The sequence below is a fragment of the Urocitellus parryii genome, chromosome 1, assembly GCF_045843805.1.
Source record: "Urocitellus parryii isolate mUroPar1 chromosome 1, mUroPar1.hap1, whole genome shotgun sequence".
In the NCBI taxonomy this organism is placed as follows: domain Eukaryota; kingdom Metazoa; phylum Chordata; class Mammalia; order Rodentia; family Sciuridae; genus Urocitellus; species Urocitellus parryii.
Window position 1 is genome coordinate 57,047,906 of NC_135531.1, and position 18,447 is coordinate 57,066,352.

The window sequence follows — 18,447 nt, forward strand, 5'->3', positions numbered from 1 at the left end:
ACAAACGTTTTATCTGAACTAAGTAAATGGAAACTTAATTTTATTGACTGGCACCGAATGGAAATGAAAAAAGAGAAAGAAAAACATGCAGCACATGTAAAACAACTAAGCAACCAGATCAATGACTTGAAAGAGCTGCAAAAAACCTTTGAAATTTCCATTGGGAGAAAAGATGAGGTCTAATTTTTTTCTATCTCTTTGTAATTGATATTCAGTAAATGCCTTATTAGGTAATAAATTCCAGGAAGTAATGATTATTTAGCTCATAAAAGACCACAAAGAGAAAATCATTTCAGAAACTAATAGAAAAATAAGTACATAACCATAGGATTTAGTCTTCCTATTAAATATACCAATGTAATATCATTTGACCTTTGCCTTTGACTTTGGTGTTCTTGATGTTTTAAGTGTCTGCTAAATGTAGGTACGTTTGTTAATTTTTGTGGGATTTTTTTTTCTTAAAAGCCCTTAAGAGAATATTAAGGAATCAGTATTACCCACTTTTTATATCATTTTTTAAAGAGGGCATTTTATTTATCCCAAATTTTGTTTGTGACATGTCTTTCTTCCTTGATAAAGATAATTCTTGACAAAAAAATACCTTTTGTTTCACTTTCTTTTAGCTTCCTAAGAACTTGAGGGTCATGTTCAGGTCTGTGGTAGTTTTTTGCATCCAGACAGCACCTTGAACAAAGTGTATATGCCCCCAAAGACCCCGTATCATTTTTGGGTAAGATGGTGGCTTTTAGAGAAGGACTCAGGGCAGACAACTCGCTGCTTGTCTGCACAAGCAGCATTCAGATGTTTCAGTGAGCTAGATAAAGTTTATGTTTTGTTAAATATGCATTTCTTTAGAGGGTATAATGTAAATTTTGAACATTTTTTATGTTTTTTGAAACAATGGATATTAATGTCTTTTTCTTTATTACCTTCAAAACCCTGTTCTAAGGTTTTTAAATATTTTAAATTTAATTTTTTTAATTTTGAGGTACCACAAAAAAAGAGTTACATATCATGTGTTTAGTTAATGAAAATGAATAAAGTAAGCAGCCATGCATCACCATCCATCTTGAAATAGAATGTAATGAATGTCTTAAGACTGTGTGCCTCTTCCTCTTTTAGGAATACATGTCCCCAGTTTACTAAGTATCTTTTTAATGTGGCAATTTTTAGATACATATTTCATTTACTAAGTTCTTTATAAGAGAAAATATTACCTTAGTATTTAAAAACCTTCATAGGTTGTGTGTGTGTGTGTGCTTTTTAAAAATATTTATGTATTCTAATTTGTTATACATGACAGCAGAATGCATTTCAATTCAATACACATGATTACAATTTTTCATGTCTCTGGTTATACACAAAGTAGAGTTACACCATTTGTGTCTTCATATATGTACGTAGGGCAATGATGTCCATCTCATTCCGCCATTTTTCCTACCCCCATGTCCCTTTCCTTTCCCTCCCTCCCTTTTACCCTATCTAAAGTTCCTCCATTCCTCTCATGCTCCCCTGGCCCATCCCCATTATGGATCAGCATCCACATATCAGAGAAAACATTCAGCATTTGTTTTTTGGGGATTGGCTTACTTCACTTAGCATGATATTCTCCAACTCCATCCATTTACCTGCAAATGCCTTGATTCTAATGCTGTGTAATATTCAATTGTGTATATATACCCCAGTTTCTTTATTTATTCATCTACTGAAGGGCATCTGGGTTGGTTCCACAATTTAGCTATTGTGAATTATGCTGCTATAAACATTGATATGGCTGTGTCCCTGTAGTATGCTGTTTTTAAGTCCTTTGGGTATAAACCAAGGAGTGGGATAGCTGGGTCAAGTTTTCTAAGGAATCTCCATACTGATTTCCAGATTGATTGCACCAATTTAAAGTGCCACCAGCAATGTGTGAGTGTGCCTTTTTCCTCACATCCTTGCCAACACTTATTGTTGTTCATATTCTTGGTAGCTGCCATTCTGACTGGAGTGAGGTGAAATCTTAGAGTAGTTTTGATTTGCATTTCTCTAATTGCTAGAGATGTTGAACATTTTTTCATAAATTTGTTGATTGATTGTATATCTCTTCTGAGAAGTGTCAGTTCAGTTTGTTGGCCCATTTATTGATTGGGTCATTTGTTAAAAATTTTCATAAATTTTTTTAAAGGACAAGATAATATCCTTGAAGAAGTACATAAAAATGACTATTATTTGCTTTTAGAAAACTGTTGAAACCATAAAATTATTAAAGTTATTGATAAATTTCCATATCCAAGGTACCAGAAAGATATTTAAAACCTGGCCCTGCTCACAGGTCTACAGAATAAAAACTTTTTTGAATATGTAGCAAAACTTTCAAGTGTACATTTGTTTTTCCTGAATTAAATGTTAATAACTATTAATTTTAATATTCATAAACTTTTATTGAAAGTTAACAAGATATACAGACAATTCTTCTGCATTCATTAATCTTTAGAGTATTAATGTGGAGAATTTTTTTGGTCTTTCTAATAATAATGAGACTAAATGAATATGGCAGAGATCCATAGCTATTCTCTAGCATTTTTGATATATAAGTCAATTTCTCTCTTTCTGTATTGTAAGATCACAATAATTAAGTAATTGCTATTTACAGGTGATTTCCAGCTTGTCTCATGCCATAGGCAAACAAAAGGAAAGAATAGAGTTAATGAGAACATTCTTCCACTGGCGAATTGGCCACATCAGCTCCAGACAGGATGTAAGTATTAAAAAGACAAGACCACTGACTGATATTAGACTTCTGAAAGGGTTTAGTCCCCTTATTAGAATTCTAGGTCAAAAATTTACTTCCTAGTAAGTAAAAATGAATTTATGACTTAAAAATGATTGCTCTTATTTCAAAGGAATTTGATTTTGATGTAGTTTGGTAAAAATAGTTAGAATTTATTAACATAAGATATATATTATGATAGGTACATCGTGTGCTGCTCCATAGCAGTTTAATGAGGATTGTACCTAAATTACAAATGCCCTGATAGATTTTACCTCAGATGAGGTTATATAGAAAAAGAATTTGCAATCATAAAATATTCCTATGTTGTTTCTACTTCTAAAATACCTGTCTGGGTTCAGTGCCCATGCCTGTGGTCCCAGCTACTCAGTAGGATAAGGCTGGAGGATTGATTTGAGATCAGGCCAGCCTGGACAACACAGCAAGACCCCATCTCAAATAAATTAAAATACCTGAATACAGCCCTTTTTTTTAATACTTATTTTTAAATTGTAGTTTGGGGCACAATACCTTTATTTTTATTTATTTTTATGGTGCTGAGGATCAAACCTAGAGCCTTGCATGTGCTAGGCAGGCTCTCTACTGCTGAGCCACAACCCCAGCCCCTGAATACAGCCTCTTCATAAAAAACCATTACTACATTTGTAATATAGTTGTGGATTAAAAAATAGTACCAATGTTTATTGTGTAGACTTGCCTTAGTATAAGAATCAAAGCCATGCTGTTTATCTTTTTTTAGTTTCTATATAATTTAAACCTGAACATTTTTTTATTTTAATTAAATAAGAACTAAATTAGATATCAAAATAGTGAACTGAGAGAATAATAATTTATTGTATCAAAAGTGAGTAGAAAAGTATGAGAGAGAGAGAGAGAGAGAATGTGTGTGTGTATCAGACAAGAAAACAGTATGAAAACCCGTGAGTATAGGAGATGGAAATGTGTGTGTGTGTATACACGTATATACATACATATACATACATACACATATGCATACATACATATTCTTTTTCTTGTGATCTTTGAAGTAGTCTCTGTGCATTTAGTTTCCAAGAGATAAGTATTTAAGGAAAAAGCTATTGTTGTGGAATAGAATTTCTCCTATAAGAATACTCTAGTGTTTTCATTGTTTTATAAATCCAAATGAATTAAATCCACGTTAATCATATTGAAACAAGCTATTTAAAATGACTATACTATATTTTGAAAAGTATTTGTCAAGAGACACATAATAAGAATTAATACTTAAATGTTGGCTGGAATAGTTAAGGTGCCATCATTCTTTAGATAGTTTTTCAAATTTAAGAAAGTTGTACATTAGAATTACTTCTTCAAAAGAATTCATTGATTGTCCTAAAGTTGAAACCAGAAAGGAGACAATGACACTATGCCTTTTCTTTGACATGAGAAAAGGATGGGCATTAACATAGATTGCCATTTGACAATCCAAAGTACTGAACAGCCCTACAAGATTCCTTCTTGGGGGCTGTGGTTGTGGCTTAGTGGTAGAGTACTTGCCTAGCATGTGTTAGGCACTGGGTTTGATCCCCGGCACCACATAAAAATAAACAAACAAAATAAAGGTAAAGTAAAAAAATCCTACATTATAAAAGTAAATAAAAAGATTCCTTCTTAATTCCATGCTTTCAAAAAAGAACACGTAGAATGCGCACATGAAATTGGTAATATCTGGTCACAAAAAGAGTATAAGATAGAATATGATAATTTCATAGAATTTTGCTTCAGCAAAAAACTAATGTAACATGTGAGAGCCATCAAGCAGCTAGACAGGCTCAAAAAGGAAGGGAAGTACACCCCTCCACCTTACCACTGGGACAAGGGAGATCCTAGGCCCTGAACAGAGCAGCTCCTGATGGCTGAAGGCTGATTTTCATGTTCTCTCTTTGCCACTGAAAGATGATTGAAAACTTCAAGGTGTATAAAATAAAGGATTGTTCCATCCTTAAAAAAAAAAAAAAAAAGAATCCATTGATAAAGATTATGTTCCTATTTGGATCTGTTTGGCACTACATATAATGGCAAGATGTCTAAGTTAAATTAATTTTGTTTCTGATGGTGGCCACCAAGCCGAAGGGGAGGAAAGCAGTGTTAGTATCATCTGAAGCTACAGCCACCACCCTTTTTGCCTTACAGCCACTCTTTGTTACTTACCTGGCCTTGCTTTCAATTAAAAGGCTAATGCAGATTTGTAGCTAAGATGGCAAGTTTCTTTATTTCATTTCTTTTGTTTTGTTTTTAAATTTTTTCCACTAGCTTTATAAGCAGTATCAAGCCAGGATATAATGGATAGAAGCTCACTCAAATCTGACTAGAGAGGTTACTTAACCTGTCTAAGCCTATTCTCCTAAATGCATCAAGAATAATATGATTATACAAAATTAAATGATAACTTATGTACATTATTAATGTAATATCCTTAACACATTACCACTATGTTACGTTTATTGTTATTACTACAATATAGTTACCATCCCCTGTGTTTTTTTGAGGTTGTACATTACTTTCTTTCAGGCTTATGAATGCAAACTAGCTGACCAGTACTTCCAGAGAACTTTACTGAAGAAAACCTGGAAGGGCTGGCGTTCCATAATACAAAGACAATGGAAAGAGGTGGTAGAACGAGCTTGTCAAGCAAGAGCTGAAGAAGTTTGTGTTCAGATTTCTAATGATTATGAAGCCAAAGTTTCTATGGTAAACTCTTTTAATTTACTTTCTTTTAATGTAGTAAATGAATAGATTCACTATTAATTTAGAGTTAGGCTTCTTTTCTAGTCTTTATGTAGTCAGGAATAAAAATTTAAAATGTCTATTCTATATTAATTTAAATTATGTTCTTATAAGCAAATGTAAATAAATCAGAAATTATTTTCTTTGACTTTTAATAATAAATTAGCAGTGTTTCCATGGGAAAATATTTGGGACCCAAAATGAAATAAAAACCGTTCTGAAGAATACAGAGGTTTCTTGAAAACAAGAGAAAAAAATTAACATTATGGCATTAAATTCTTAGTATTATATAAAATAAATTTTCAAAATACAAATAATTTTCCCCAATTCAAAAATAACATTCAAAAAATGCAGTTTAGGTTTGGTCTATAGGAAAATGTGTTGTTCACTTGGCACTTTAACTTCTGTAGATAATTGCCAGACATAGAGCAACACACCTTTAATTCCACTGACATGTGAGGATGAGGCAGGAGTATTGCAAGTTCATGGTCAGCCTCAACTTAGTGAGATCCTATCTCAAAATAAAATAATTTTTAAAAATGGGAATGTAGCTCAGTATTGAAGCATTCCTGGGTTCAATTGCCCATATCAGAAAGTTAAAAACAAACAAACAAACAAACAACAACAAAAAAAAAATGTGGAACTGGCTTTCTGGGTATTCAAAAACCAAGACTTGGACACTAAAATCAAGGAGAATAAAATGTTTAAGAAAAATAGCCAGTATTTTGGTCCCTGCCCTCCAAGGTCATCCAGGAACAATGGGACCCACCTAAGGGCCCTGCAATTCACCCAACCTCCTGATCAGAGGGATCACAAGGACTCTAGAAAACAGGAAGACAACCAGTGTACATTCTGCAAAGAAGAAGGGTCATTGGAGAGGAAAATGTCCCCTTAATGCTTCCAAGGCAAGCCACTTGTGGTCAGCAAGACTCATCCATCCTGGCACAACTGATAGAGGAAAAGACTGAAGAGGCTAGAGGTGCCTCTAAAGTTCCTAAAATTAACTCCTGAAGAGTCTTGGCTGATCTTAACAACAGGAAATAATTTTTGGTCAACACAGGAATCACCTGCTTGGTCTGGAAATATAACCAAAGATAAGTGTACAAATATGAGGATGGGAGAAAAGTCAAAGGACATTCAAGTGTGGACAATTAAAAGGGCAAAACAGTGGCCCTTTAAAATGTAACTTAAGGGCTAGGGATATAGCTCAGTTGGTAGAATGCTTGTCTCGCATGTACAAGGCCCTGGGTTCAATCCCCAACACCATAAAAAAAATAAATTAAAAAATAAATAAAATATAACTTGAGATGTGCACCTGTGTCAGCCACACCAACAGTTAGTAAAGCCTAGAAGTTATGCAGAAGGGGTTCTTAAACATAATTACCTGACACTAAAATCCTTGCACCTAGCATCTGTATACAGAAGGTAGAACTCATAGCTCAAAAACAAGGACCCTCAATTCCTATTTTTTTTCCTGGATCTTAATTATAATATTTTTTAGTAGTCCATTCTCACAAAACTATTTAAAAGGAAGGAGAACCCTTACACAGTTGTTTAATTGAGTATCTTCAGACTTTGACTCTTTTTTGTATTCTGCTTTATAATTTATAATAGTATTTATACTTTTCGGCTTAAGCATCTGACTCTTTGCTTATATGCTTTAGTCATTGTTTAAGACTGGTTATCAGAAAACCAAGAAACCTGTAAAGTCAGATTGGCAGACACCCTAGATCCCTCAAGATTGAAGAATAGACTAAAGACAGGAAGGAACTGTAACAAAGACTTAAGACTTTGTTTTTGCCCATAAGTGTTCAATGGGTATTTAAAAACAGGATTAAAGACTTGGTATCTGTGCTTCCATTTTGCATCTGTCTCCTTTGGTCTGAGTCACCTTGGATCCCAGGAAAAAAGTCTAATCTGATAAACATCTTGTAATGAGTGACTACCCACCCCCCACCCCACCCCCACAGCCCTAGGCAACTGCAATTTTCTTACTGGGGACAAGACCCTGCCTGACCAATCCTGAGGTGAGAACAGACAGACCACACCTGATCAAGATCACTTGCTTTGGCAGCTGTGAAAAGCCTCCAGTGTGCAAACTTTCCAACCCTTGCTCTCTTTCTATAAAACCTCAAGGTCATTGTTAGCTTCTCAAAGCCAGGGCTAAGGACATGTGTCCCCTTGTCTTCCTAGTGTAGCTACAATGAAAATGTTCCTTTCATGCTTTTCAAAAAAAATTTTTTAAGTAAATTCTATCGATGACATTTACTTTTTAAAATTTCTGTTAAATTGCATCAATTTAGCAGTTTTTCCCCAAAGGGATTAAGAACCATCCATGGCTCATGTAAGTGTATTTTGTTTAATATCCTGCATAAAATCTTTTTTATGGTAAGGAATAACATATTTGCATAATGAAAACACCAGCAAACTTCATGGGGCTGATAAAAAACCCTGCTTATTTGAACCTGACTTGATGGTTAGGAACAAAAATGATTTGTCAGTGGATGCACCTTTGCAAATAAGTTGAATCACAGAACAAGTATGTGGCAAGCTGTTTTTAGTATTTCATATAAGAGTAATCTCACGCTCTATATATGTAATAAGAATTATAATGCATTCTGCTGTCATATATAAATAAAAAATTTACACAAAAATATTGCAAGTAATTTAGATCAAAGTTAACACAGTAATATTCATCCTGTGTCTCAAATGTTTTTCTTTTAATTCTTATTTTAGTTATCTGGAGCTTTGGAAAATGCAAAAACTGAGATTCAAAGACTGCAACAAGAAAAAGAACACTTTGAAGATTCCATGAAGAAAGCTTTCATGAGGGGGGTGTGTGCATTAAATCTTGAAGCCATGACTATGTTTCAAAACAGAAATGATTCAGGTTGGTCTCTCATTGAAGATTTTCTGCCTATTTTCAAAAAATAATTTGAGGCTGTTCCAGTGATTAGGGTGGTTTGTCATGCTAATATTCTGCAATGGATGTGTCATCTAGGTACTGATTAGTTTTAGTTTCATGGTGTCATATCCAGCTTTAAGTCCATCATGAAAACTAGACATAGTTACTTATGATATTTAAGCTATGTGTTTAAGCTAAATGTTAATACTTTTAATATGTATTGAAGTTCTTTTAATGCTGCCAAGTAGGAAATTTCTATTTTTATTTTTTTCTAAGTATTCAAATTCCTTGGATAATTTTGTTAAGTAAATATTTCTTACCTACTTCTGGCTACGAAACACCTAAAAAGAGATACACAGCATCACTTTCTGTCAAAAACATGTTATAACTTTGTGTGAGCACAGAGGGGTGGATTGGTACTAGGAACTGAACCCAGGGGCACTTGACCACTGTGCCACATCCCCAGCCCTATTCTGTATTTTATTTAGAGACAGGGTCTCACCGAGTTGCTTAGCTGCTTTGAACTCATGATCCTCCTTTTAGCCTCCTGAGCCACTGAGATTACAGGTGTGTGCCAATGCACCCAGCATGTGTGTGTGGTTTTAAAGCAGTGATCTTTTATATTGAATTAATCCCTTTATCAGAAGATTTCAAAGGATCTAGGCACTATAATCAATACTAAGTTTTGTTAACAAAGTGACTATTTTTTTTTTTTTTTTTTGCACTAGGGATTGAACCCAGGGGTGCTTTACCACTGAACTACATCCCTAGCCCTTTTTATTTTTTATTTTGAGACAGTTCTCCCTAAATTATTGAGGCAGGCCTTGAATTTGTGATCCTCCTGCCTTAGCCTTGCAAGGATTACAGGTGTGCATCATGTTTTTGGCCACTGTTATTCACTTATACACAGCTAGTTTTAAGAAAAAGATTTATGCAGAAACCCAAATTTCTAAATGGAAAGAAGATAACAGAAGATCATTTAAACATAGGGTATACACAATATCCTATGTCCTGTCTCGTGAATTATCTCATTGAATTTCCAAACCATTGAGCTAATTACAGAGATGTAATCTTTTAAGTGGAAACTAACCACTTTCTAATACTAAGGGGGCAGGGGATGTAAAATATGAAGAATTTTAGGTTTGTCCTAGTTTTTGGAAACTGAAATCATTTACTTCTTGGATTATGGTTAAGATTCAGCTATGGGAAAATTTAGTCTATGGAGTAGTATTCCTACAGTAAAGTTTGCAGATTTGTTCTTTCATGATATGCAGAATTGTTACTTATATAGCCCACCTGCAAGAACCCATTTCTTTTTTGACCCCCCCCCCAGCCCAGTGCTGGGAATTAAACTCAGGACCCTACACATTCTAGGCAAGTATTCTACCACTGAGTTTTACCCCCAGCCCAAGAACCCATTTCTTGCCAGGCATGGTGTTGTATGACTGTGGTCCCAGCTACTTGAGAGGCTGAGGCAGGAGGATCACTTGAGCCTAAGAGAGCAGGACCAGCCTGGGCAATGAAGTGACACTCCAGATCAAAAAAATAAAAAATTGTTTTAAAGAACCTATTTCTTTCAAAATTCTTTCTTTTAATTCTTATTTATCTGAAGTTATCTGGAGGTTTCAAAATGAAGGTTTTAGTTTTACTTATTGTTTTATTATAGTTTGCTAAAATCAGGAATAAAGATATGTTGTTTTTGTTAATAGAATAGGAGCAATAAATGGAAATAAGGAAATAGGGTGATATCAGAAAATAGTTGTAAAAATCTAAATATTTATCAGGATAGTTATATGAAATGCAAAGAACATAAAGCCTTGGGCTCTGTATGACCATATATATTACTGTGGTAGTTATGATGGTAAGACAACTGAGCACATGATTTATTTTTATCTTTTACCTAAAGCAAATCATTAGCTTTCATATGTTGAAGGAAGTAGTCTCATGTTTAGTGGTTAATGCTGACATTACCAGTTAGTACTGACAGACTGTGTTAACTGAACAGTTGACTCCAGTAAATGACAAATGTCTGCATTTTCATTAGAACCAATTTTAACCATTATATATTTTCATTGTTTAGGGGAGAAGAATAATCTTAACTTAAAAGAATTTTAATGAGATAAATCTGTAATTTATAGGGATAGATTTCACAAATAATAAAAAAGAAGAATACAACCCTGGTGTTCAAGGAAAAGAACATCCTACTCATGTGGATCCTTCAGTACCTCCAGTGTCCTCAGCAGTTCCACTGCATTTGCTGCAGCCCTCGCCTACAGTGCCAGTTGCAACAGCCAGCGCCACTGCAATTCCTTCTGCTGCTTCCGTGACTTCTGCTGGGGCTGCATCTGCTTCTTCTGTTCACGTTCACTTTCCAGTTCCAGTTCCAGTCTCCGTTCATGGTGCAGCATCCTCAGCTACAACTACATCTGAAGAAATGGTTAGTACAGTTTATACAAGTAATACAAGTGCTAATTATGAAAGAACTCAAAATCTTGTTTGTAAATTTTATTTTGTTTATTTTAGTGTGTATGTGAATGTTGTTAGGGATTGAACCCAGAGCCTCTTTTATGCTAGGCAACTATTCTACCAATGAGCTACATCCCTAACCCTGTAAACTGCATATTTTGAACTCAGAACATTTTTCTGTGGAGAAAAAATATCTTTGTATTTAGGCCAATCCATACAAACTATTCAGTAGACAAAATAGCTAAAACATTATTTGTAATGAAAATCATAATCCAAAAATAGTGATAATTATTATTATTCTTTAAATTTTAATTATTATTCTTTAAAACAAAAGAAAAGGTTCTTTTGTTTTAAAGAATAATAATAAAGAACCTTTTCTTTACCTTTTTTCAAAAAAACATTCAGGAAGAAAATAGTTTAAAAATTTATGATGGACTTTTTCTTGCTTCTCCTGAAGCAAGCTAATGAGTATTTTCAAGGGTTTAGGAGGTTAATATATATTTAATTATATATTTTCTGTTCAACTCTTAGCTTTTCCTTTTCCTGGATACAGATATATCAACCAGCAGTGCTCTCTAGTGACTCCATCTCGATGAGGTTGTTAAGTTGTGATTGGAACCCAGAAAGGAATAGTTTTCCTAGACTCACTGAGTTTCTATTAGAGAAGTGCTTAGAGCAGAGTGTTGAATGGGGATAGTGTTTGAGCACTTGCCAGGAGTGAAATTAACCAAGCCCCTGACACAGTCATCATGGCTGTGATTCTTCAGTCTCCTGCTCCCCTCACTGTATTCTTCAAACAGTGCTTCTCAAAAGGGAATGAAGGGACTCAGGCGTAGCTAAATTTGTCAAACTCAGCTTTGTGGAGCTTTTTAAAAACAACATTATGGCCCTCTTCCCTACTCTGGCACAAAGGCTTTAGTTTTGTAAAGCTCCTGAGATGATTCTCCCGAGTTCCTAACCTCTCACATGACAGAAAAGATGATGACAGAATAGATTTTTGGTCTTAACCGCCCCCACCCCCAGCCGCCCGCCCTGGCAGGCCACCAGCAGGTACCATTTCCCTGGAAAGTTCTCTGTAGCAAAAGAAGGCATTCTGTCAACCAGAAAACTGATATCTTAAGTCTTCTAGTTGATTTGAATTTCTACCTTTTGTGAGCTACTAACTTTAGAGAAAAATATGTTGGGATCTGCTATTTATCATGTTTGTTCTTAACAAAGGTTGAAAAATATGTAGTACATGGCTGCTAAGAGAAATTTGAATATGTGGGGGAGTTTTGATTTAGAAATAAGGCACTAAAATCAATCCTGACATATGTTCAGCTGTGTTTATTTTCCATGATTACACATTTTGAAATGTGATCCTATACAGATGAGCTCGGTGAGTGTTTATTTAAATTTTTGATTTGTCATTCATGTTGCATAAGAAGATAACACACAGCTAGATTTTTCAGAATTTCCTTCTTAAAATATACCAGTATATCTGCATTTATATGAAAACCTAAATATTGCTTGAGGAGAAATTAGTGTTTGTTCACCACACTTTTTCTTGCAACTTTTTAAAATAATTTGACCACCTGAGATAATTTTGAAGTCTTTGAAACATGAAAAAAAAACAGCACTGTGTAAACAACTCTTTTCCATCCCCCCATTCCCACACATTATATCTACCCCTTCAAAAAATTCAGCTTCATTCAGCTAAGTACAACTTCTAGAGCTAGGGAGAAAGGAAAATTATAAGTAAATCTCTGTGAGTATAATACTGGTGTTCTTCTTTCCATATATAATTACAATATCCAGATTTACCTCAAATGTGACTTGTTTTTAAAAGAATCATAATAATAAATGGTAGAAACAAATGTTGACTGACTTAATGTGAAAATGGTCATTGTTGGGAACAGGAAAAAAGATTTATGATCCAGGTCTGGTTATATATCATTCTTCATTTTAATCACAGAGGCTTCCTATGATAATTCAAAACTTTACCTAGTCTTCCTCAATATTTCCAGTGGCTAAAAGGATGTGGGTTCAGAAAACAAAGAGAATTAGGATCAAGAAGCATTCCTATATAATGTAATAAGAAGATATCTTTACCTTGTTTTCTTTCTACTGACATCTTCATATGTTAAAGAAAATGTCAGTATTTCATAGTTGAAAACATTTTTCAAAAAAAAATTAGGCAGTTATACAAGCAAATTCGTTGCAATTTACAAGGTTGGAAAATAGGTGGCAGTATACTCTAACTCCACTGAAATAGTTAAGGGAAAGTATTTTTAGTTGGATTTTAAAGCTATTTGGTAAAGCTATTTAGGAAGGTTTCTTTTCTAACTTTCCTTTTAATCAGAATGAAAAACGATAAGGTATCATCAATTGGTACTGCTTCTTCCATTCTATAAATGAGGAAATTGAGGCTTACAGCATAAGTAACACCCCTGGACACAATTAGTAACTATTACAGTTGAAATTTCTCTTGCCCAATAATCTGTATTGTCTCCCTCTCAAATATTAAGATATAAATATTGGGTTTTTAAATACATCATTTCCTCCCTCCCATCCCTTCTGATTTTGTTGTTTATGTTGATACAACTTAAAATGCTAGAATTTTTATTTTTACAGAATTAAGTCAGCTAAACTGACACATAATCTCTAAAATGATTGGAAAATGGTCATTTACTAAAAAAGTCAACTAAAGCAAAGAATGATTTTTTAAATGACATGTACAGATCCATTATTTTATCATAAAACATATTAATTTGCCAATTTTAATATGCAGCCACCTGGATATAATTACTGATTAAAATTGTCTTTTTAAATATAAGTTATACTCAATGTAATTTGTTTGTTTTCCAGTGTTTCGATAAAGTACAACATGAACTAGCAAAACTTTCAAAGCTGTCTAATTATAAAATCATTCTAGGTGTTTTTTCTCCACCTAAGTTAGCAGTAATTTTTTCTTATAATGTATATTTATATATTCTTTTTACAATGTTCATAAACACTTTTAAAACAACTTTTTCATCATTTTATGCCATTTTACTTATGTATTATTAGCAAATACAAGTGACAACCATTTGAAAACAACTGACTGGTAAACATGCAAGTCATTTAAGGTAACTTCTTGTTTGATTCAAATGAGAATATAGAAATTTCTTTAAAAACTCTTTTTGCTGGAATACATATTTTCTTCTTACTTGAGGCATTCTAAAGTGATTCTCAGCTAGAGTGCAGCTTATCATCTGTGGGTATTTTTTCAGCTACTCTGCTATTTCTCAGTCTGAACCTCTCCAGTTTTATGTATTCTTTCACCTATTCAGGTGAGAATAGCTGCTATAGAAGGCAGTATTTATACCTTTCAAGTGAGATTGGGCAGGAATAATATTCCAAGCTCTATTTTATTTCAGTCTTCAAGTGTTGGCAAAGAATTTTCTTGTCAGCCATTAATTTTTTTTATTTTTAAAATGTTTATTAAGAATTCAGGGGCTGGGGTTGTGGCTCAGCGGTAGATCGCTTACCTACCATGGGCAAGGCCCTGGGTTCGATCCTCAGCACCACATAAAAATAAACAAATTAATTAAAGATATTATATCAAACTACAACTAAAAAATAAATATTAAAAAAAATTCATTATAACCTAACCAAGCACGTGGCACATGCCTGTAATCCCAGTGGCTGGGGAGGCTGAGGCAGGAGAATCGTGAGTTCAAGCCAGCCTCAGCAAAAAATGGAGTGCTAAGCAAATCAGTGAGACCCTGTCTCTAAATATAATACAAAATAGAGCTGGGGATATGGCTCAGTGGTCAAGTGTCCTTGAGTTCAGTCTGTCTACCACCATCCCCCACAAAAAAAAAAAAAAAAAAAAAAGACTTCATAATGGTTGACAGGAGTGAAGAATGGTTAGAGGAGGGGGGAGATAGGCAAGACTGTAAATGGTAGCATGATGGACATCTTGGTGAAGGAATAGTCTGCATCTTGATTGTAGTGACAGTCCCGGGAATCAACACGTGTGATAAAATGATACAGATTTATACAGAAGCTTTATATCAGTGTCAGCTTCCTGGCATCAATGTCTTTGTGTACTTTTACTATATATAAGGTGTAATCATTGCAGAAACTGAATGAGGAATTCACAGGACTTCTCAATACTGTCTTTGCAACTTCCAGTGAATACATCATTTTTCAAAATAAGTGTTTTTAAAGTCCCTAAAATCTTATAGTTTTATTTTTTCTATATCAAAGTTGACTGAATATACAGTTATTTTAAATGCAGTGTATTTTCTTTGTAAGTTATAGAGCTAAAAGTAATTTAGATTTTGCTATGAATTTTCTACCAACAGTATATTTCTTTGTTTTTCATTTGTTTGGGGGTTTTTTGTTTGTTTTTTAGTATGTGCCAAGAGTTGTAACTTCAGCACATCAGAAAGCTGGAAGAACAATTACAGCCCGGATCACAGGGAGATGTGAATTTGCTCCAAAAAACAGAATTAATAGCAGTTTAGCTATAATGGGAGTCTCTCCACCCATGAGTTCAGTTATCGTGGAAAAACATCATCCAGTCACAGTGGTAAGTCCACATCCCATGACATATTGTCAAAAAATCTTTTTCTTGAGTGAGAGTTTATAGACCACTCAATCCTTCAGTGTGGTTTTGAGAAGATGAGAATTCATGATCGGCACTTGTTCTGCCTCATACTGTTACAATCTGGATATACTTCCTCTTACCAAATCTACCTTTCCCATTTTTAGCAATTGATTTAAGAAACATTGTTTCTTCTAAATAGTATGAAAGTTATCAAATACACAGGGGGGCGGGACCTGGGGTTGTGGCTCAGTGGTAGTGTGCTCGCCTATCATGCACGAGGCACTGGGTTCGATCCTCAGCACCACATAAGTGTAAAATAAAGATATTGTGTCCACTTAAAACTTAAAAAATATATATATTTAAATTTTAAAAAAGTATCAAATACAAAAGTAATCCAGCGTCTGGGTGGTCAAAACAGTAAAGTATATGATGATTTAAGACAAAAATGAATTACTTATGAACCAGTTATTCATTCAACAGATAATTTAATTATAAGAAAAATTTCCTACTTTTATAGTTTTTTTAACTTTTTGCTTTTTTTTCTTTCTTATACCAAGGATCGAACCCAGGGCACTTAACCACTGAGCCACATCCTTAACTCCTTTTAATTTTGATCTTTTTTAAAAAAAATTTTTCTGTAGTTATAGATGGACAGCATTCCTTTATTTTATTTGTTTCATTTTATGTGGTGCTAAGGACTGAACCCAGTGCCTCACACATGCTAGGCAAGTTTTCTGCCACTGAGCCACAGCCCCAGTCCTGTTTTTGATTTGAGACAGGGGCTTTCTATATTGCACAGGCTAGCTTTGAATTTTTGTTCCTCCTGCCTCAGTCTGCTGAGTGTCTGAGATTACAGATGTGTACCACTGCACCCAGCTTTTGCTTTTTTAAAAAGTTTTCTTCCCTTTTTTCAGTACAATTGCCAGCATATATCTCTAGTATTAAATTAAAGTTGCAATCAATTTATGTGATATAAAGAAAAATGAGCCAGATGTGGTGATGCATTGTAATCCCAGTAGCTCAAGGGGCAGAGGCAGGAGGATCTCAAATTCAAAGCCAGCCTCAGCAAATTAATAAGGCCCTAAGCAACTTAGCAAGACCCTGTCTCAAAATAAAAAATAAGAAGTGCTGGGGAGATGGCTGGGACTCAGTTGTTAAGCATCGCTGGGTTTAATCCCCAGTACCAAAAAAAAAAAAAAAAAAGAAGAAGAAGAAAGGTGCCTGGAATTTGAAACAGAAAATACCTAACTTAATACCTCACCTTTGGTTCTTATTGTTTTTAAGACCTACAAATCAAGTAAAATACTTGAGCTATATTTTCTTTTCTGTAAAATGGGATTGGTAAGAGAATTCAGCCCCTGGGTTTGTTGTAAGAATTCAGCATTAAATGACATAATGTGAAAACTAAGTGAGATATAAAACTAACTTTATAAACTGTAAACCATAAGCAAATTTCTTTTTTCTTTTTTTCTTTTTTTTGTGCTGGGGATTGAACCCAGGGCCTTGTGTGTGCTAGGCAAGCACTCTCCCAACTGAGCTATAAACCCAACCCCATAAGCAAATTTAACTTACTAAAAATTACCAGAAAAGGAACATGGGAAATCTGTTTTATTTCTTACAAAAGCATGTGAATCAAGAATTATCTCAAAAATCATAATTTTTAAAAAGAGTTATAAGAACATCGTGGCTGGGGTGGTAGCTCAGTGGTAGAGTGCTTGCCTAGCATGTGTGAAGCATGGGGTTCAATTCTCAGCACTACATATAAATAAGTAAAATAAAGGTCCATTGACAATTAAAAAAAAAGAGAGAAAGAGAGAGAGAGTTATAAGAACATATCCCTAAAAAGAAATATTGATTGCTTTTAAAAGAGAATGAGGGGGCTGGGGTTGTGGCTCAGAGGCGGAGCGCTCGCCTAGCATGCATGAGGCACTGGGTTCTATCCTTAGCACCACATAAAAATAAAATAGGGATATTGTTTCCACCTATAACTAAAGGATAAATATTTAAAAAGAGAGAATGCCCTCTGGGCTGGGGATATGGTAGAGCACTTTCCTGGCATGTGAAAAGACCTGGATCCCTAGATCCAGAAAACTTTCTAAAACATTAATTAAAAAAAAAAAAAAAAAGCATTTAAGAGAATGTCCTCTTTATAAAATTCCTCAACATTAGACAGCATTTCTGTCTACTAAGATGTCAAAGTATTAACAAAAAGGTGTATGCATTCTTTTTTTTACCCTTGGTACTCGGGATTGAACCCAGGGGTTCACTACCACTGAGGAGCTCCATCCCCACTGGCTCCCCACTCTTTTTTTTTTTTTTTTTTTTTTTTTTGAGACAGGATCTTGCTAAGTCACGAAGGCTGACAGGGATTATAATCAGGCATTTGCCATCATACCTAAATGATTTTTAGTCCTTTATGTTCTGGATACTGTGTGGTTACTAGATAAATGAATCAAAGCAGCTGGATTAAATTGAACCTCAGGTGAAGTTTGACCTTAGGGAAGTAGAAGAGATGGAAGAATCAAATCAAGAGATATAGAAACAATGGAGAATTTATTTTAGTTTTATGTTGGGTTTCACAAGTTGGACAGGCCCTGAAATCCATAGGTGACTATGACTTCTATAAATTGTTTAATGTGTGGGAGCAGTTATCAAAATTGACAAGAAATGAAACCATTTCTATTTTTATCAACACAGAAAACGTGTATAGATACCCTGAGATTGTCCATTTGTGAGGTAAGGCATAAAGAGACTACATGTATGTTGTGGTTTTTTGTTTTTGTTTTTTTTTTTTTTTTTTTTAGTTGTTGATGCATCTTTATTTTATTTATTTATTTATTTATTTATATGTGGTGCTAAGGATCAAACCCAGTGCCTCACACATGCTAGGCAAATGCTCTGCCAAGCCACAACCCAGCCCATGTGTTTATTTTTAATTGGGACAACCTTTGTTTTTACAATAGTGATAGGAAATTTTTT

At 34.3% G+C, this 18,447-nt stretch overlaps 1 protein-coding gene and 1 pseudogene across 5 annotated transcripts in view; both read left to right on the plus strand.

Moving 5' to 3' along the window:
* Poc5 (POC5 centriolar protein) overlaps window positions 1-18,447 on the plus strand; it is a 42,033-nt gene that overhangs the window by 19,224 nt on the left and 4,362 nt on the right. For 3 of the 5 annotated variants that reach the window (XM_077800354.1, XM_077800355.1, XM_077800358.1), the window contains 7 exons: window positions 1-177; window positions 2,636-2,740; window positions 5,306-5,485; window positions 8,258-8,411; window positions 10,565-10,863; window positions 15,274-15,450; window positions 18,166-18,204. In XM_077800354.1, coding sequence (XP_077656480.1) covers window positions 1-177; window positions 2,636-2,740; window positions 5,306-5,485; window positions 8,258-8,411; window positions 10,565-10,863; window positions 15,274-15,450; window positions 18,166-18,204 — 1,131 coding nt within the window. The remainder of the gene's footprint in view (window positions 178-2,635; window positions 2,741-5,305; window positions 5,486-8,257; window positions 8,412-10,564; window positions 10,864-15,273; window positions 15,451-18,165; window positions 18,205-18,447) is intronic. The other 2 variants (XM_077800356.1, XM_077800357.1) reach the window with 1 other exon arrangement.
* LOC113193510 (NADH dehydrogenase [ubiquinone] iron-sulfur protein 5-like) lies at window positions 4,161-4,631 on the plus strand (annotated as a pseudogene).